The 20,552-nt window shown below is 50.9% G+C and overlaps 1 protein-coding gene across 1 annotated transcript; it reads left to right on the forward strand.

The window, feature by feature from the left end:
* The first annotated feature begins 12,637 nt into the window (after positions 1 to 12,637).
* VAX1 (ventral anterior homeobox 1) lies at positions 12,638 to 17,445 on the forward strand. Its single transcript, XM_081547382.1, has 3 exons — positions 12,638 to 12,878; positions 14,037 to 14,224; positions 16,179 to 17,445. Exons 1-3 carry the CDS (start codon positions 12,638 to 12,640, stop codon positions 16,749 to 16,751), a joined length of 1,002 nt encoding a protein of 333 aa, XP_081403508.1. The 3' UTR covers positions 16,752 to 17,445.
* The last annotated feature ends 3,107 nt before the right edge of the window (positions 17,446 to 20,552 follow it).

The raw sequence follows: 20,552 nt of genomic DNA on the forward strand, positions 1-20,552 counted from the left end.
GGTAAAGAATCCATCTGCAATGCAGGAGATTCGGGTTCAATCCCTGGATTTGAAAGATCCCCTGGAGAAGGGAAAGGCTACCCACTCCGGTATTCTGGCCTGGAGAATTCCATGGACTATATAGTCCATGGGGTCGCAGAGTCAGACGTGACTTTCACTTTCACTTTCTTTGGGTCTTTGTTTCTGCAGGCTTTTTCTCTAGTTGCATCCAGTGGAGTCTGCTCTCTAGTTGTGGTGCATGGGCTTCTCCTGTTGCAGAGCACAGACTCTAAGCACACAGGCCTCAGGAGTTGTAGCACATGGACTTAGTTGCTCCATGGCGTGTGGGATTCTCCCGGATCAGGGATCTAATCCATGTCTCTTGCATTAGCAGGTGAATTCTTCACCCCTGAGCCACCAGGGAAACCCCTGCTCTATCTCTAGATACTTAACAGACTGTTTGGCAACTGGTAAATGAATGAGTGAATGAAAAAAGTCATATCACACTATTAGGCTGAATTCTGGCCCTCTCAAATTTTTATGTTGTAGCCCTAATGCCTACTGTGGCTGTATTTGGAGACAGAGACTTTAGGCAGGCAATGAAGATTAAATGAGGTGATAAGGTAGGGCCCTAATCGAAAAGGATTGGTGTCCTTATAAGAACAGGAAGAGACACCAGGTCCCTCTCTCTCCCCACATGAGCACAGAGGTCAGGCCATGTGAGGACATAGTGAGAAAGTGGCTGTCTACAAATCAGGAAGAGAGGTCTCTTCAGAACCAACCTAGACAGCACCTTGATCTCAGACTTCCAGTCTACAGCACTGTGAAAAATTAAATTTCCATTATTTAAGCCACCCAGTCTATGATATTTTGCCATGGAGGCCCTAGTAAACTAAAATATACACAGTTACTAACTAGTTGGCTGGCCTTGGACCAGTCTTTTATCCTCTGTGTACCTTAGTTTCCTCACCTATAAAATGGAGCTAATAATAGTTTCTTTCTGGTAGAATTGTGATGAAGATTAAATGAGTTAATATATGTAAGGGATGGTAAAGAATCTTCCTGCAACATGAGACCTGAGTTCGATTCCTGGGTCGGGAAGATCTCTGGAGAAGGAAATAGTAACCTGCTGCAGTATTCTTGCTGGGGAAGTCCCATGGGCAGAGAAGCCTGGTGGGCTACAATCCATGGGGTTGCAAAAGAGTCAGACATGACTTTGCAGCTGAGCGTATAGGATACTATGTTAATAGTAGCTATGTGAATTAGTAATAGCAGGTCCAGTCAACTTCATGAATGACAGCAATTATGCAAAATTTTAGAACTCCCAAGTAGGACAAAGAAAATGTCATCTGGAGAAAAAAGTGACTTGGAGAGGTCCCAGACAAATAGGCAGATGTGAAGGGGCAGAGGAGGAAGAGAAGAAACTCTGGGGAGACAGGGATGGGAGGCGGCACTGAGTGATGTGTCCTGGGGCAGCAAACAGTGTAATGTGGCTTGGGCAGAGAGTCTGTAGAGAAGAGAGCTCCATTTTTATTTTTACAAAAACACCAGTGTTTCAAAGCAAGGGAGAAGCCAGCAGACATTCTGAGAGTGTTTTGCATCACTGGTGATTCCGTTCCATTTACCAACCTTCTCAGATTTGTCAGCAGGCCCTGCTGGCCTGCCCTGTCACCAGCTGTCACTTCTCACCCTTCTTGGCACCGTGCTCTTTCTCACTCAGCACACTCTGCTTCTCGTGTTTTCCTCCAAACACCCACCAGAGTCAATGTCCTGGTATAGCGAGACATTAGCCATTGGGCCACACAGTCCCCAGTCTGACTCTCCCTCCCCTTCTGGCATAAGAAGATTTGCCCTGTAAAGAGAATTGAACTAGAATGTTTTTTTACTGTCAAATGAGTTGATCTGTGTAGACAGCTGGAATCCTTTTGGGTTTGGTTTTATTGTTTTTAATCCTCAGAACCTGGGGCAGGGTTGGGGTCTGAACCTCTGGGTCTCACATCGCCTTTATGTATCTTCTTTCCTCTTCTAGAGCTGAAGGATCAGCCTTTGCATCCACAGACAGGTGCCCGTGTTTTCTCCTTCTCTGTGTCTGGCAGAGTAAACACCAGCCTGTGGTCTCTGACACCAACTCTTCGGGTGCAAGAGAGGGAACGTGGGCGCTGGAGTGAGAAACATAGGCTGGTCATCCTGACTCTGTTTCTACTTCCTCTAGGCTTGTCACTCTGGGAACCCTGAGCCTCAGTTTTCCCATCTGTAAAATGGCACAGACAGAGGGGGAAGATTGATGTGAAGGCTCCTGTGGATGTGTCACACTCCAGGAGGATATGGTTGTTCTCACTGTTGTCACCAGCTGCCTGTCCTTTGTTCTCTCATCTTCTCCAGCCTCATGGTGGCTGGATCTCTGGTTTGGGGAGAAGGAACGGAGGGCCCCAGTCAGCCTCATGGCCATTCCCCTGATGCAGGACTTCCCTGATGTGACTCGGGCTTCTAAGTACTGCATGGATGGTGCAAACCCCAACGGGCAGTTCTGTGAGATGTGTTTTAGGACCAGCAAGCAGGGAGAACCCGACAGACGCTGAGGCTCTCTCACTTTGTCTGCTACTTGGAGTGATGGCAGCCTGCACCACCAGCTTCTTGTGCAAGCCAGCGGGACAGACAGGTCTACAGTACCTGCTCCCTACAGCATTTCTTAGACTCAGATGCCTCCAGGCCCAAGCAAGGAATTTGATTCAAGAGCCCATCTGGTGAGGAACTGGGGAGCCCATGACATTTCCAGTAAAGGTAGTCACTTCTCACCTCCAGCTGACTGTTGACATGGAAAAAATGAGCCCAGTGCGACCCGGTCATCTAATTTTTCAAGAGAAATGAGTTCAGGTTTTTAGATGAAATTGCTTATCTTTTAAATATTGGAAATTAACTTTAAAAATGTGAACAAAACAAAAAATCACAGACTGGATTTGGCTGAGGTCTTGAGCCTCTGCTTTCAAGTAATCCACATGAGCATATTGGTAAATGCTCAGTGGAGCTGTTTTGTGACTTATCTGTGTTTTTATTTGGAGTAGGACATGGCAACCCACTCCGGTATTCTTGCCTGGAAAATCCCATGGACAGAGGAGCCTGATGAGCTACAGTCCATGGGGTTGCAAGGAGTCAGACACGACTGAGTGCACACATTGCGTTTTTATTTGGCTTTCTCTAAATACTCAGCAGCGGTCAAATTTGGATAGCCTGCTGATACTGCCATGAATCAAGTAGCCTCTGCCTAAGTACCCAGTTCCCGTAGGGTTACATGTGTAACTACAGAGTCTGAGAATGTGAGAGCTGGGATCACCAGCTCTCCTTGGGCCACTGATCTTGTCTTGCTCCTTCTTCACTGAAAAAAAAAAAAAAGTTAAGGTTGGATGGAGTGGGGTCTTGCCTGGGATCACTCAGATTGTTAGTGAACTATTTGGAGCAGCCCAACTCCTGGTCTGATTTCCTTCCTTTTTTCCTAGAGCTTCCATTTCCTGCTATAAAATAATTGTCTCTGCTTCAACCCCAAACTTGGGCTTCCCTGGTGGATTTAAAGAATCCACCTGTAAAGCAGGAGGCAGCAGGAGCTGCGGGTGTGATCCCTGTGTTGGGAAGATCCCCTGGAGGAGGACATGGCAACCCACTCCAATTTCTTGCCTGGAGAATCCCATGGACAGAGGAGCCTGGTGGGCTACAATCCATGGGGTCGCTAAGAGTTGGACATGATTGAAATGACTTAGCACACACACAACCCCAAACAACAGTCTCCTGAGAACTAGTATTCCTCTGAGCCACTGGGATTTCAAGCCACTGTAGAATGAAAGGCAGGTTGAATGAGTGGCCAGCACTGTGGTCTGTTCTTTATGGCTGAAGTCAAAATCAGGGCGAGTGGGATGCAGAATTCCGGGGACTCTGATTTGGCAAATCAGAATGCTCCGATGTGCATCTTCATTTGATTGCCGCCGAATTTCTTCACCAAGAATAACAACATCCTTCTTTTATGAAAAGCATGGCAACATGTAAAAACAGGCAAAAGAACTTGTCCAGATTAAGAATGTAGTGGGGGAAGACACTGTAGACTTTCAAAACTGTGACTATTTTAAAGCATTTATGTATTGGGCAGCAAAGACCAAATATTTGAACAAGGTGGGGGTAGGGTTGAGTGTCTTACTCTGCACCAGATATTTGGCCCCTGGCTGGTGTAGGGCTTCTTGAGATTGTCTGCTCCCCACACCTCTTTATGAGGCCCTTTCTGCAGAGCTGGTGGATGGAGCTTGATTTACCCAGGAGTCAGGCTTCCTCCTCTTTCCATGTACCCAGGGCTCACACAAGCCCTTCACAGAAAGAACTGTAAGGAGAGGGGACCACAGCCAGCCACAGACCATCACGCTGCTTAAAGAAAGAGGGCATCCTCCGCGTTTGGACTTGGTCTTCTATTGGTGATGTCGTGGTAGTGACATAATGTTGCCATAAACAGCCTCTGAGAATATCAAATGCCACATCACACTTCCATATTTAATCCTTTACAAAAGCTGTTTACAGTTCTGTGTACTCCTCTTCACGAACATTACGGCTTAATTTTATTAGCTTTTTTAGAGAGCTCAAGCAGATTATAGAGGCTCAATTTTCCTTTCCAGAAGTCATGCTGGTTTAATTAGTGAATGTTTGTAAAGCACTTTTGAAGAAGGAAAGTGCTGGAGAAGGACTAAGTATAAGTAGTATTAGAAATTACTCAACTCACTTTATTATAACATCTCCTCATTATAAATGTCATCCTTTCCAGCTCTTTGGGTGTGTATTAGTTCTGACCATCATATAATTCATTCCCTGGAGAGTGTTTCTGTCTCCTTCTGGGGTCACCTTGGGGTCCCAGGCCAGTTACAGCCACCTGAGACCCCTAACTGGAGTTCTCCCCTTCAGTCACAGCTGAGAGTCTTGGCAAACTCTTAGAACAAACATCTCTCAAAAACAGCCAACGGTCCTCTCATTTTCTTTTCCTCTCTTTGCAAATACTGAGTGCCCATCTTGTACCAGGCACTCCCTCCCTTTGGGTCCTCTTTTCTTGTCTGGGTTGATGTTTTTTGCTGGGTGACCTTGGGCGAGTCAATTCTTCTTGCCGCTTCTCTTGATTCCTTTGGCTCTGTTGCAGAGATCTAACACAAAACATCTTGGAATAAAACTATGCTCAGTTCTGTCTTCCTGTGTTAATGCCCTCACCTCTATCAGCTTTAAGTTGAGAATGAAGGGAAGTCCTCAGTGCTTGCACTGCTTTCATACCGATATAATTTTTCCTTTCAAACTTACAGTGATTTCTCCCTTATTATAAATGAATACAGTGTGACATGTATATAATTTTCTGAGTTTATTTTATAATGAAATGTTTCTCAGATGTTTCATGTGCTTCCCTGCCCTCTTAAACAAAAACGCAATTTAATCTTTTGAGGGTCATTTCCCTGGATATCCATTGTCACGTTGCGTTCTACTGTTTTCATGTCCTCAAGAGCACTTGAGGTTGTAGTTACTTGTGTCCAAGCAAAGTCACCCCAGATTGTGATAGTTTTCAAGTTACTTGGTCTGTTTTCGCTCTCTCTCCAAGCAGTATTTTCCCTTCCCATTTGCTGCCTCTAATCTTCTATATACTAGGAAATAGGAGAGTTGGGTTTGTTAGAATTGGGTCTAAAATGAAAGTAAATTGGCTTTGAATGAGGAACTGAGAAGGTCTCCTATAAGCCAAGAATCGAGGTTGTAATTTACATTCTTTGATACACACCTTTTAACTACTCCATGGCTTTGCCTTCTTTCTTTTCCAGTTGTGGCTCTCTTCTAGATGGGGTGAGGTTTATAATATAAGTGACTCCTGGGCAAGCATTCCTGCACACTGAAATAAAAACACTTTACAGTTCTGATAGAGGAAGTTCTTAGAGATTTGCACGGAGTAGGTGTCAGTACCTGCTTGTTGAATAAATGGCTCCAGCAGCTACTCAGGCAGTCAGACATTTTAGAAAATGATGGGTTTAAAGATGCTTTGAAACACAAATGTACTCCTATTAGAAAGATACAGATTTATAAGCCAGGTTTCCTGGAAAACCTCAAAGTTCTCCCTGACCCAGAAAATGTAATAAAATCAACCTTTCTTTCCTTCTCCCAGAATGCTTCACTTGGAGAATGTCACAGCCAGCAAGCACCTGTTGTCATTTTCCACTTATCACCCTAAGTGCAAATGGGTCTCTGATTTCCAAAAGGCGAGAACAGAATATGTTCATTTGCATCTTTATTTTTTTTAAAGTAATTTAGGGCTCTGCACCCTGAGGTACATCCCAGTGAAGTAGCCCTACACAATTCACAAGAAGTGACAAAGAACTTGGCAAAGACCACAATCATTTGTCCATTTCTAGCTCTAACACTTTTATCCTCTTTGATCTTTAGAGTGAGGTCCTATGTCTTTTATTAGTCCAGTGCTTAAGGTCTGAAATAGAGAAATTACAAAAATAAACTAATAAATTATTCTTTAGAAGTCAGTTATTCCCTAGGAAGTACAACATAGTTCATTGGTCAAGATCATTAATTTGGGTATAGGATGGCCCTGGGTTTGAATTCAGGCTACACCACTGCCTACTTGTGACACCAAGTTGCTTAACTTCTCTGAAAACCTCAGTTTCTCATCCAAAATATGGGTGTTTCTGTTACCAATTACTGGATAACAAACCCACCCAAAGCACAGTTTAAAACAACAGCAACTGTATTTTTTTTCAAGATTATGTTATTTGGACAGGGCTCAGCATGGACGGCTCACCCCTGCCTCACGTGATTCTGTGAAAATGTGAAAGTATTAGTTGCTCAGTCATGTCTGACTCTTTGCAACTACACGGACAGAAGAGCCCATGGAATTCTGTAAGCAAGAATACTGGAGTGGGTAGACATTTCCAGGGGATCTTCCCGATGCAAGGATCAAATCCAGGTCTCTTGAATTGCAGGTGGATAGGTACTAGGGCTAACCTTACTGTGCAGACAGGCTACTGAGTCACAGAGTAGCAAAGCAACCAGCCTAAAGCTACATACGTAGTAAGTAGTGGAGCTAAGAACATATGAATCTGACAGCTTGGCTGACCCCAGAACCCTGTTTATTACACCAATTTAAGACCCCCTCCTACTCAAAAATTGTATGTTGCTTCTACCTACAAAATATATAAAGTAGTTGAAAGAACTTGGTTTCTTGTTATAAAATACAAAATTGAGAAATGGAGTCTCCTGGGAATATTTGCTGGAAATGTGGTCAGAATAATTTGGAACTTAACCCTCTGCCTTTTGGCTAAAACTCTATCTTTAGCTAAAATGGGGAAGAAATATCTGGATATAAGGCTGTATTTTTCACCTTGGATATTCAGCACCAGTTCTCAATTCAATTTCTTCTCCAGTGCCCTGACTGCCCGCATGCAAGCTAAGTCATTTGAGTTGTGTCCGACTCTTTGCGACCCTATGGACTATACCCACAAGGCTCCTCTGTCCATGGGATTTTCCAGACAAGAATACTGGCGTGGGTTGCCATGCCCTCCTCCAGGGGATCTTCCCAACTCAGGGATCAATCCCACATCTCCTATGGCTCCTTGCTTTTCAGGTGGATTATTTACCACTCAGCAACCAGGGAAGCTCAGTGCCCTGACTACTTTCTGTGAAATGAGGATAATGATAATTAGATGATACTGCAACTTTGATAGGTGTTCTTGTTTTTAGTTAGTCATTATTATCAGGTACTCTGATTTATTGTTACAGAAACTTAGTTTCTGGTGGCATTATCTCCTCTGGTGCAGTTCTTTTTAAAATGATGTCTCAGACATTGTTATGCTATCCCTAAGTCACTTATAATCTAAGAAGATCTCAGATTTTTCTGCCAGCTTGCTTTTCCCTCCTACTTCTTTCTGAAATAAAAAAAATGAAGATGGGAAAAGGAAGCAATGTGTAGTACCTCTGATCCTGCTTTCTGTTACAGTGACAAGGTGGAGGCAGGAAATATGAAAAGCACCTCCAAGGCTCAGATTATGATGGAATTAATTTAAATGCCATTGTTTCACCAATTCCAGAGAGCACATTCATCTTGTTCAGGTTCTGGGCAGTATGGATGGTGGTGGGAGTGCAGTTTTAAGTCAGGAGACAAGGATTGTAGCACAGATGCTCCCACTAACTAGTTGCCTAATCCTTAACAAGTCACTTTGTCTTTCCAAGCTCATTTTTCTCATCTGTCAAGTCAGATGAAGGTTATGGAATAGATGATCTCTAAAAATTCTTCCGGCTCTACAGTTCTATTCTGGATCTGTCTGCACCTGCAGACAGTGATCTGGGGGCAGGAAGGGTACTGAGGAGGGAGGCACATTTAGTCAGGAGAATAAAACACTTTTTACCTGGGGCAGCCCTGCATCCTCATGTGTTGTGTAGACAGGCTTGTCTCAGATTAACCAAATAATTGACTGGATTCTCTCCTTCCGTTGCCAATGGACACACAGCTTTAGTTTTTCTGGGAGCAGCAGCTGCTTTTCTGAAATTTCCATCCCAGGGCTTCCGTCTCCCTGTGTTCTCTCAGAAACCTGTCATGGTTTTTCTGGATGGATGCCCATAGAATTTTAATCCAGTCACAAAAAAGTGCTATACATAACAAAAAGCAAAAACAGGTTATGGGTTGACTGTTTCTTTATTGAATTTGGTTTTTTTTCAAGGGCTTGGAACATTTCAGGGCATCGTTCAACAGCACCATTTGAGCTGCCAGCTCAGAGCCATGGCTAGGGCCAGTAGTTAAGGGTTTGTCCTTGAAGCTGTGGAGAGAAGCCCTATATGATTTAGTAGCAACCCTGGACTCTTGGTAACTGGCTGCTTAATTTAAATTGGTTGTTTCTCCAAAATACCCCATTTTCTTTCCTTCCCCAGTAAGTATTGCATTTCCAATAAGGGGGAGGGGGAAATCCCTGTCCTCAAGAAGCTTGGCAGAGTCTCCCAATTTAAGGTAACTTGAAAAGGCGTGGTTCTCCAACTTTAACTTGTAGAAAGTTTCCCTGGGGAGGCAACTAGAAATGTACATTCTAGGACCCTGCTCTCAGATGTTCATTCAGTAGGTTTTGAGCCAATAAAACTACATTTCTCTCAATCTAGGGCAGCTTGATGTAGGAGGGTGATGGACTACTAAGAAATGTTCATGGTTAGAAACAAACAGCATTATCAGAAACAAGAATTTCATGTTCGCATTTGTATTTCATGCAATCAGTATAAAATTCATGAAAATTGATGCCTAATACTCTGGATTTCAGGCATTAACATGAATGTCCTTGCACTGTACCTCACCATCACTGGCAGATTCTGAAAACTCAAAGCAGGCATATTATTATCTCCCTGATGGGAAGGTTAAAAAAATTAAATGAATTTATGCACCTGGTCAGTAAGTGGCTGCTCAATAAATAGTTGCCACTTTTATCCCCTACAAGCAGAAGGCAGGAAAGACTGTCTGAGGCCCAACTTCAAACTGGGATTTGGCTACAGTTGGGTGTATTCTTTGGTGCCAGGGAAATGTGGCCATGGATCTCCAGGACCACCACCCTGGAACACCCACCGTGGTGCCCTTACTACGAGCAGTAGTTCTGTTCTTTCCCCAGTTCAACTTCCTAGACCTAAAATAAAAGCGGTGGTATGTATGTTAGCTGCTCAGTCGTGTCAGACTTTTTGTGATCCCATGGACTCTAGCCGCCAGGCTCCTCTGTCTATGGAATTCTCCAGGCAAGAATACTGGAGTGGGTAGTCATTCCCTTCTCCGGTGGGTTTTCACAGCCCAAGGATCAAACCCGGGTCTCCCTTCTTTACCATCTGAGCCACTGGGGAAGTTAAGAGGTGGTGGGTGGGGCATTTTTATTTTTAAAGATTTCCCTCTGGGCCTTTGACATGATTTTTGCAGGCTTTGGAGGTGGGTGTGGCCGGGGAGGCTCCCTGCGATCTTGACTCTCCGCTGCCCGGAGGTCCCCGGAGGGAAGAAAAAGGCCCCGAATCCTCCGGAGCAAGGGACCCGGAGCGGTCGGGGTAGGGGACCCTGGCCAGCGCCGGGAGCCGGAGGGTTCAAGGCCCCACCCTCGGGTGGCGAGGAAGGGCGGTGGGCAGGGATTTGGGACCACACCATCTCCCAGCCCGCAGAGGCCCCAAGAACTGACTGGTTGAGCTCTTCAGGGAAACAAGGGCCCCATCCACCTCCGAAATCCTCATCAGGAGGACCCAGATTCCGGAACCGCCTAGTCCCGGCCCTGGTGCCCCGCGTCGGCTTGGCCGGCGAGGGATCGAAGCCCTCGTGGGGACCTCGGAGCGCCAACCCAGGGGTTTACTGAGCGTTGCCGCAGGTCCCCGGGGGGTTGGCTGGATTTTTGTCTCAAGCCTGCTCTACTTCTTCAGGACAGGGCCGCCGCAAGGACCCTTCTTCCCCCTCTCCACGCCCACCCGCCCCTACCAGCGCGCCCTCGAGACGCGGACCCAAAGGCACTGACCACTTGAGGCCGGGCTGGCGTCGAGTTTGGAGAGTCGCGCCGGTGCAGAAGGGGACCGACGGGCCACCGGTCGACTGGGAACTCGGGAAACCAGCCGCCCCGCGGAGAGGAGCTCGGGACAATCGCGCGTACACACACACACACACACACACCCTCGTACACACAACCCCCAACCAATGAAATAATGTAAAAGCCCAGGGTCTGCCTCCGGGGACAGAGGAGGCCGTCCGATTCCTTTAGGTCGGAATCGGACAGAGCGTGGATTCTCCCTGGGGGCCAGAGAGGCTGGGGGACGAAGGGGCCGGGGTGGGGGGGCCGGGGAGAGAACGAAGATCCGGGCTTCGGGCCCCCCGCCATCCCCGCCCCCAAAGTTAGCCAGATTCCGGCTGGGCGGCGACCGCGGCGGCGGGAGGGTGGAGCGGCCTCGCTGTCAGCCCAAGCCCCTCGGAGCCCACCGCACACACTCGCACCCCTGCCTTCCCCCTCTCCCACCGGCTCGCCGCGACCCCCGCCCCATCCCCCTCCCCTTCCCCGCCCGCCCGCCAGCCTGCCAGCCTGCCTGCCTCCGCCCCCATTCTTGGAATTGTGTGGAAAAATTCTCAGCCAAACCTCCCACCTCTCCTCTCCTCCCCGCCCCACTCCCTTTAAAAAACCCCCTTTCCTCCCCGGCCCCTGCACTCTTTGTGAATGAGGGCAGGAACACGGCCCTTCCCCCGCCCAGGAGCCACGCCAGACCGCCGCACTCAGAGGACTGTTTGTTAATAGTCCAATTAGATAATTGCCATCTTTCACTCCTTTTGCTCCGTATTTCCCATAAAGGAATGAATGGGGAGAGCGGCGTGGAGAGGGCTTCTGCCCCGGCAAGGTGACGAGAAGGGCTGGAGCATGCTCCTTGCACAAGGCCATGCGCTTGAATTGAATCATTGTGGCCTAATCAATGCTCTTATTGGATTACTGGCTGTTGCTTTTCTCAAAGATATTGTAGCAGAGACAATGAAATAGCTAGGGGAAAACTTTTTTTTTTTTTTTTGAAGCAGATCTCACAGTTGAGATTTTCGCGGCTCTCTCTCCCTCTCCCCCCCTCTCTCTCTCCTGCTGGACTCTCTGAGTACAAAGCTGCCCTTTGAATGGGCTGCCTCAGGGCTGCTGGAGGTGCAGGCATGAAAAAATCCAACTGGAACTAAATGAAGAGAGGTGGCAGTTTAAGATGGCTGTCAGCGTCGAGGTGTGTTAAGGAGTTGTTTGGGAGGAAAGCTTGGCTTTTTAGAGTGTGTGGGGGGATACTTTTGGGGAAAACTTTTTCTTCTTTCCCCTTCTTTTTTTCCCCCCTCCTAGAGGCGACTGCTTTCTTCTGCTGAGGGTGTGTAGGGGGTTTTGTTTCTCCTGCCCCCCGCCCCCCCATTCAGCTCTATCTGTGGAGTGTGGAGAAAGCCCCTCCAGCCGGTGTGTGAGCAGGCGGGTCAAAGGCAAAGGGAAAGTTAATAATGCCTGCTAATGGTACTAACAATTCAGGATGAATCTTGTCAAAAGTTTTTCTGGAAGTATGGGTCTTTGATTGTGTGTTTCCTGAAAGCAAGACCAATCATTTCCGTTTATTCACTGGCTAAACCCCTACTTGATTGGGGACAAGGACAGAAACCATCCATTACGATCTGATATATTATCCAAACAATTTAGTGTATTCATGAGGTAACCGAAACGTGGGGGCTGCGAAATTACCCGTAATCAATTGCAACAGCGAGTGCGCGTCCCCCCCGGGTGTCGGACAACTGCAACTCGGCGTCTCAGTAATAGGCGGGAGCCACAGCAATTCGGAGTTGCGCTGCTCGCTACCTGATCGCCAAGCTGGGGACACTGGACGTGCTCAGAAGACGCGGGCGCTGACGAGGCGGCCTTGCCGCTGCTCCGCCGGGATCCTGGACCAGACTCGCCGCCTCTCGGCGAGCGCGCCACTCGGTGGTCGCCGCTGACCCGCCCGCGGCCGCCCCGCGGGGACATTCATTCGTGCCGCTTGCCTCTCTCCGGGCCGGGCGTAAGGGCTGTATTGTAGGGGTTTTGTCCCCCCTCTGCTTTTTTTTTCCCCCCTTGCCTTTTTTTTTTTTGTCTTTTTTGTTGTTGTTGTTGCTCGTGCCTCTCCTATGTTCGGGAAACCAGACAAAATGGACGTTCGGTGCCACTCGGACGCAGAGGCTGCCCGGGTCTCCAAGAACGCGCACAAGGAGAGCCGGGAGAGCAAGGGCGCGGAGGGGAACCTCCCCGCCGCCTTCCTCAAGGAGCCGCAGGGCGCCTTCTCTGCGTCGGGCGCCCCGGAAGATTGTAACAAAAGTAAAGCCAATTCAGCAGCCGACCCGGATTACTGCCGCCGAATCCTGGTCCGAGGTAGGAACGGGGCAGGGCTGCTGCGGGGGGCGTTCTTTAGGGGCGACTCCAGGACCCGAGAGGCACGCCGCCACCTACCCCTGCCGGCGGGGTGGATCTGCCGCCTGAGACTTAAGTGAAAGTTGCTGGCCCTCCCCGGGCCAGGGTCCAGCCCGCCGCTAGGGACTCCCACCTGGGACGCACGCTCTCCAGGAGCCTCGATTCCTCCAAGCCTCGAGGGGCCCCGCCGGCTGGGCTGCTGGGGAGAGCCGAGGGACTGGGCGGGCGGGCCCAGGCTCCAGGCTGCGGCCTCCGACCCGGGAAGGCTGTAAGGAAACCCTGGAGAACGTGTTTGCCTCCGGCGGATCCGAGAAACTGCGGGGAGCCTGCTTGGGGGCTTTCCCTGCGAGTCGAGGGCACCCAAGGGGACGCGGACGCTGGAGAAGAGTCGCGGACCGCCTGCTAGGGCCCGGCCAGTTGGCACTCTGGGCCAAGGGGGCCCGGCGCCGTGCTCCGGGCTGGCCGCCGCCGCCGCCGCTGGGAGAAGCAGCCAGGCGGGCTTGCCCGGCCGCGGATGCTGTTTTAGTGCTGGGCTTGACCCCGCTCTGCCGCGCGGGGTGCGCTCGGCTCCGGCGATGGCGGTGGGGAGGACCGGCTCCGGCCCCAGCCGGGCGCCGCCCCCGCCAACCGATCGCCAGGCCCTGCAGGCTCCCGCTCAATCCCTCCTCTTTCCGCCGCCCGGCGTCGGGAGGGAAGGAGACCCCGGGATGGGGATGGGGACCGCTGGAGTACGGTCTGGTCAGCCTGCTCTAGAGCAGGGGCTGGCAGGGCCTGAGCTGGTCAGTGCGGGGACCCTTAAACTATAGGGGATCCTGTCCATGCCGCCGAGGCTCCCAGGCTAAAAGGAACGTCAGCCCACTTGATTGTTTTTCTCTCCCCTGTCCGGAAGGCTCTACAAAGGCCAACACCGATTCCCCCTCCCATCAGCTATGTGGAGTTAGTCCCCTCATCCCCAAACACACATAGGGTCCTTGCTTCCCGGCTGTGGCTGCACCCCCACTTCCCTCACCACCCCCCACCATCCGCCTCCGGACTGTGGCTCTGAAGCCAGCTCCGGCCTGAGGAGATGGAGGAAAGCAGGTGGGTGGGTTCTGATGCTTGACATCTCCCCTTCCCCAGATGCCAAGGGGTCCATCCGAGAGATCATCCTCCCCAAAGGCCTGGACCTGGATCGGCCCAAGAGGACACGCACGTCCTTTACCGCCGAGCAGCTCTACCGCCTGGAGATGGAGTTCCAGCGCTGCCAGTACGTGGTGGGCCGAGAGAGAACGGAGCTCGCCAGACAGCTCAACCTCTCCGAGACGCAGGTACTCAGAGACCAGGCCGCACACCGCTCTCTGCATCAGCCTCCTTCCCCATCAGCCCCTGCCAGCCCTAGCAGCTCTTCCTGACCACCTAGCTTGACACTGGACCGAGCCTCCCACGGGAGGCAGAGGAATTGGGGAGGATGGAAAAGAAGGGCTGAAGGCTTTCTCCCTTCCCTAAGCCATCCCTTTCCCCCTACACCTTCCAGGGCCCATGTTCTGCCCACCTTGGCCTAGCTCAGCAGGCCCCCAAATCCTGTCCTTTTGGTTTCTTTTTGGACCCTAGTCTTGAGAATTCCCTGCTTGCCTCTCCTTGTGGAGGAACCTATGTTTGCCCCTGTTTTGGCCAGATTTCCTGGCACCACCCTCTCTGGAGATGGTAAACTTCCCTAGCACCCAGGCTCATTCAGCAAGAATGGGGCTAGGACCAAAGAACCGTGTTTCAGAGCTGTGGGTGACAACCAGGGATTAAAAAGGTGCACATTCCAGAGATCTGCTTTTGCCTACCAGGCTGCCCTGATCCTTAATGCTTTTACTGGCCTTGAACTGGGCTCAGCCCCATTCCCAGCCCCAAACATCCACTCTGGGCACCTTCAGTGCCAGTGATGTGTGAGGTATGAGATAGGAAACAGATCTGGGCCCTTAGGAGCCAGCACTGACAATTGTGCTTTAGGTCTTCTCCTTTAGTCGAAATCCATATTCTACTGGGACTGGTCATTCGGACTCTGGGCCCAAGAGGTCTCTGGGGCCCAAGAGCTTTGCCTTGTGGAGGTCATTTAGGACCTGCCCAGGGCATGGCTTCAGCTTGGCCTAGGTAAGGCATATTTCTTTCTGAGGACTAGTCCCTTTTACCGTGTCCAGCTCTGAAACAGATGGGGAGCATTTTAGATATGGGATCTGGGCAGAGCTGAGACCCAAGGACAGAGCATACTGGATATCCATTTTGAGTTTGAGTTGACATGTAGCTTTACCCCTACTCTTTCTGCTACCATCCTCTTAGTTTATAAAATCTGGACAGAATAACCTTTCCCTAGAGCCGCCAAATGCCATTCTGGGCCACCAGTTAGGCCTGAAGAGGGATAGAGTGAGAAGAGGAAGTAAGAGTGGAGATTGATGGAGAGTACTTAGTCTACCCCAGCCTCGAGACTTCCTCCCATGACTCCAAAGTCCATGATGGAGAGCAGCAGAGTTATGTTATAAATTAAGGACATCACTCAGACCCTTCAGTCCAGCGGCTGGTGAGGAGGTGGAGAAAGCTTGGCTTATAAAATGCATGCTGCACAGATTCTATGTGTAGACATCTTCCCTGCTTGCTGTTAGTTGATAGTCCATCTGACTCTAACAAGCAAGAAATAGCCTCTTGTAGCCTTCAACAGAATTAGTGGTGCTGGAGCTAAATTCGAGCCGGTTATGGCCAGGGGCTTGGGTCCTGAAAGGCAGGGCAATACTCCTTCCCATGCACGCTCACTTCCTACTTCCCTTTAGGCCTTACACCTTCTCCTGGAAAAAACGGGCCTTTACGCAGCGCTGATCCACAGTCCCCCTGCGAGTAGTGCGGTGGCCCAGTGAAATAACTTCTGAACTTCCAGTTAGGGTCATGGACATTTTTATTTCTTTGTTGTTTGTAACCGCGGACGGCCTAGGCCTGCTTCCATGACCCACCCGGAAGCGCAGCCTGTGGGAGCTGTGTCTCCCTCTTGGCGGCCCTTGTCCCCCCCAACCCCCCACCCCGCCCCCCGCCCCCCGCCCCCCGCCCCCCGCCCCCCGCCCCCCGCCCCCCGCCCCCCGCCCTTGCCCCGCTGCTCCCGGGCCCGACTTCTCCGGCTCCAGCTTGGGGTTGGGATCGGGGCTTTGGCTGGAGTTGGGGGAAGCCCCCCCGGAGTCCTGGCGCCTCGGGAGCCCGCTCTCCTTGACGCTCGTCTCCCTCTCTCCCACCCTCCCCGCGGCCGGCGCGCAGGTGAAGGTCTGGTTCCAGAACCGGCGCACGAAGCAGAAGAAGGACCAGGGCAAGGACTCGGAGCTGCGCTCGGTGGTGTCAGAGACCGCGGCCACGTGCAGCGTGCTGCGGCTGCTGGAGCAGGGCCGCCTGCTGTCGCCGCCAGGCCTGCCGGCGCTGCTGCCGCCCTGCGCCACGGGCGCGCTCGGCTCCGCGCTCCGCGGGCCCAGTCTGCCGGCCCTGGGCGCGGGCGCCGCTGCGGGCTCGGCCGCCGCCGCCGCCGCCGCCCCGGGTCCCGCCGGCGCCGCGTCCCCGCACCCGGCAGCTGTGGGCGGCGCTCCCGGCCCGGGGCCCACCGGGCCCGGGGGACTGCACGCGGGCGCACCGGCCGCCGGCCACGGCCTCTTCAGCTTGCCCGTGCCCTCGCTGCTCGGCTCCGTCGCCAGCCGCCTTTCCTCCGCCCCGTTGACAATGGCCGGTTCACTGGCCGGGAATTTACAAGAACTCTCCGCTCGATACCTGAGCTCCTCGGCCTTCGAGCCTTACTCCCGGACCAACAATAAAGAAGGGGCCGAGAAAAAAGCGCTGGACTGATTTGAAGTGTTTCCCTGTATTTATATTTATAGTATCTATTGTGGTGATATTTATGGACTCACGCGCATTAGGCGCCGGGGCTCCTGAGCTGGGCACCCGGCTCCCAAGAGGCCTCTGACAGCTCTCCTTCCCCACCAGTTTCTGCTACCATTTGGGCTACCCCCCTGCCCCTTCCTCTGTGTCCTCCCATACCCACCCTTCGGCGCCAACTTCCTTCTGAATCCAGGAGAATCCAAAGAATTGGGGGGAAAAAACCAACGAGATGACCCAACCAGTGCCTGGCCCTGGAGGGAAAAGACTGGTTCTAAGTCCAAAGCACAGGACATCTGCTTTAGATCGAGCCGCTGCTGCCGTTCATTATGCTTATGAATATTTGAAAAAGGGAAGCTGCAAGCAGACCGCAGCTGAAAAGGCTGACAGGTTTCGTTAGACCAAAAAAGAGGAGGCTCATTCCTCTCGCCAGAGAAACCAGGACTTTTGGAAGCCGCTGGGCCCCACTTTGCGGACATCTCGGGAGAGCCGGCGCACACGCAGCTTCCTGGCTGGAGAAATCGAGCCGAATCTTCTCCCCTTTAGAAAAACTCCCATCACCACCAACCCCGATCCCAGGAGACAATAAACCAAACATCGTGATAGGCGACGGTGGTAATACGTTTGATCTAATCAGCAATAAAAGGAGAGTAATTACCATACAGAACCGAGTGGAGTGGAGGCAGTCTTTAAAAAACTCATAACGATGGAGTTAGGAAGCCGTAAGAAAATTTACGATAGAAATGCATCCGGGGCAATGCAAAATTAAAGATCCGGGTGTTACGGCTTTAAACAGGAATTGAAAAGGGAAAAAAGCAAAAGAAATGCCTATGCCGCGAATGATAGAAAATTCAGGATCTTCTCCGAGGCTGCTGCGGGAGAGAACCGACGGCATCCCGCTCCTCCGGGAGAGGGTAGGGCAGCTCCCAGCCGCTCCTCCCCACCGTCTCCGGGATCCGTGGCTCCGGGCAGCATTGCTAGGTTTGGAAACAAATCAGTGCCCATCCCTCTCCCCCACCGCCCGGATTCACAAAACCCTCCAGCACGCTGGAAACGTCCGAATGGCAGCCGCGGACAACAGGGTCACCCGGCCTCCTCTGTCTGTGGTCTTCGTATCCGGATCAGTTCCCTGCGTGGTTAGGAAAAGCATCCTTTTCCACCTCCTTCCCTACAAAACAACAACAAAAACAGTTTCCACGGTTCCAAGTGAGAAACCCGGACCTCCACTCGGTCGCGGCCTCACCCCTTCCCCCGCGACAACGCCCATCCCCACGGCCACGGCCACGCATATTTTGACCAAAACCACAGACCCAGATGGCGGGTGCTGCAGCGTCTAAGAATGTATTCGTCCATCCGAAGTGAGCGCAGAGCATTTTAAAAATAGTAATTTTATTGTAAATTATTTACGTCGGAAGCTTCCCCCCTTTTCCTTTTTCCTTTCTTTCTTTCTTTTTTTTTTCTAGGCAAATAGTGAAGAAAATAATGAATGATTCACACGCGGGTAGGTGTTACTGAATCCTGACTACTAACTGTTCTGAATGTTTTGGATATTTGGATGTTTTGTATTTATGTGGTGAGAGTGAAATATATATATCTATGATGATAAATGAGGTGTATTTTTGTCTTGTATTTGAAGGATTAAAAAAAACAAAACAAAAAAAAGGAGAGAAAGACTCGGCAAGTGATGAGTCTGGGGCAGAGGGTGGCTGCCCCGCGGGTGCCGGGCCCTACAGCTGGTACCCTGAGCCCCTGGGAAGAGGTTTTCAGACAGAGGAGCCTGCCACGATGTTCGTTTGGTTTCCTTGAGGATCTCACTCTCCGGCCCTCTGTCCCAATGGTATCCGACCTTCAGTCCTTCTCTCCTCCGTCTCCCACTTTGATGTTTCTTGGTTTATCTAGGAATTTGTCTCCGGACACCCTGGCATTCCTGCCTAATGATAACGCTTCCAGCTTCTAGAGTTTTCCAGCCGCATCTCCAAGGCGGCAGTATGTTGGATTTGTGCAATCACAGGGTCCCGAAGAGGGAAGATTTGCCTTTCTTCTGACTTACAAGAAGTCGCTCGGCAGTCAAAGAGAAACTTTGAAGGAGCAAGAGAATAAAATAGATATTAATTCTTGCAGAGATGTCTCCACCGCCCCCACCCCACCCCATCCCGCTACACACACAATGGTGACCGATGTAGATTTTGCAGTCAGAAATCTGGGAGAGCTCGGAGGCCTGGAGACGGTACCTGGGACACACTCTCCTAACCCTAGCCCTCTCTTCGTGGCGTCAGAACCGCTGGGGGGCCGGGTGGGGGGGGGGTCAAAGTTCTCTTGGGGAAATCGCAGAAGTGAGGCCCCTCGGGCCCCTACGAGCGTACAGCGCCTAAACCGCAAGTTTGAAGCATCCGAAATGAGGCGGCGGCATAGTGCGGGGCGGTGAAGCTCCTGAGCTGAGTGTGGGTTGCTCTCTACGGGTTTAGGACCCTCGCCGTGAGCTCACGGTATTTTTTTTTTTTTCTGGGGCTCAGAGCAGCCGCAAACCCTAGACTTTTGTTTCTCAGAGTTGCTACACACCCCTCAGCTTCGTTACCTTTCTGCTTTTCCCTCCCTGTCCTTTCTTCCTCCCCTCTTTTCCTTTCTCCCCAATTTGTATCTTTGTCTTTCCCTCTAAGGACCTCTCTCCCCTGGTGGGCTCTCAGTCTCCACCCTCTTGTTTCTCCCCTTTTCCATCGCTTCTCCAGACTGTCTCTCTCCCTTCTTCCACTCAGTCTCCATCTGGAGATTTCCACTGCTTCCAGTCTCTCCCTCTCCCTCTCTCTTTCTCCCTGCTTTCTGATTCTTCTGTCTGCCCGGGTGGCCCCCAGGCCAATGCGTGGGTGGTTCTGGCTGCAGTTTCATGGCTGGTGGCCGGGGGCCTGCAAGGGGGAAGAAGGGAGTGAGAAGGTGGCATGATTTTATAGAACAAAGGAAAGTAGGAAAATTTCAGCTTCAGGGCCCCCAAAAAGCTCAGCCCCCTGCCCCAGGAGCCTCAGCCTGGGGAGTCACCAAGACTATCCCTTACCAGCTCCCTAGCCTTTCTCCTTTTGCTTTTTATTCCTAAAAGGAGAAAGAACCAGTTACCAAATCTCTTCTCTGCTCTCACCTCTCTTCCCCTCCCTGGCTTTGGGAGAGCTGCTGAGCATTTCACCTGCCACTTGGAGCAAAGTTGTTCTTAGACTCTTCTGCATGGAATAAGAATTACAATTTCAATTAAAAAATGTTTATAGACAATTAATTTCATTTTAATGCCTGCCCTGTCTCCTCTCCTTCCCCAAGGGCCTCCAGCCAGTTGCTTTGGTCCCTGGAGGCCTCCAGTGAAGCCTCTGGCCCCCAACAAGTGACTCATAGGCCAAGGAGAAGGCAGGTGGCTTCTGGGACAACAGCTGGCCCTGTTGGGGAGAAGGTGGAAGGGTTCTGGGGTCAAGGAGAACAGCTGGAGGTGGGAGTGCTGAAAGGAATCTCATACCCAGGCCTGCACAAAGCCATATCCAAGTTAGCTCAGAGCAGAGAAGAAAAAGGGAAAACATCTCACCAAACTCCTGTGAGTTTGGTGGTCAAGTGTGGCAAAGATGAGGGAAGTCACTCCAGGAGCTGAACCAGACGTGACCACATCCATGCTTGCAGTGGGCCTAACTCTGAGCCAGAATCAATTTGTAATGAGCAGCATTTAGCAATTCTTTATACAAAACAGCTTTTGCATACACCACCTCTATTTCTACTTACTTCTAGAGGTCTAGCCTCATTTTA

Source organism: Giraffa tippelskirchi, chromosome 2 (assembly GCF_054371585.1).
Source record: "Giraffa tippelskirchi isolate mGirTip1 chromosome 2, T2T-mGirTip1v1.2.pri, whole genome shotgun sequence".
Classification (NCBI taxonomy): Eukaryota; Metazoa; Chordata; class Mammalia; order Artiodactyla; family Giraffidae; genus Giraffa; species Giraffa tippelskirchi.

Bases quoted from the DNA above. Each gene is read 5' to 3' on its own strand.
- VAX1 (XM_081547382.1), top strand. From the start codon at position 12,638: ATGTTCGGGAAACCAGACAAAATGGACGTTCGGTGCCACTCGGACGCA. The intron at 12,879-14,036 runs GTAGGAACGGGG...CCCCTTCCCCAG, and splicing joins CCGCCGAATCCTGGTCCGAG to ATGCCAAGGGGTCCATCCGA. The intron at 14,225-16,178 runs GTACTCAGAGAC...GCCGGCGCGCAG, and splicing joins TCAACCTCTCCGAGACGCAG to GTGAAGGTCTGGTTCCAGAA.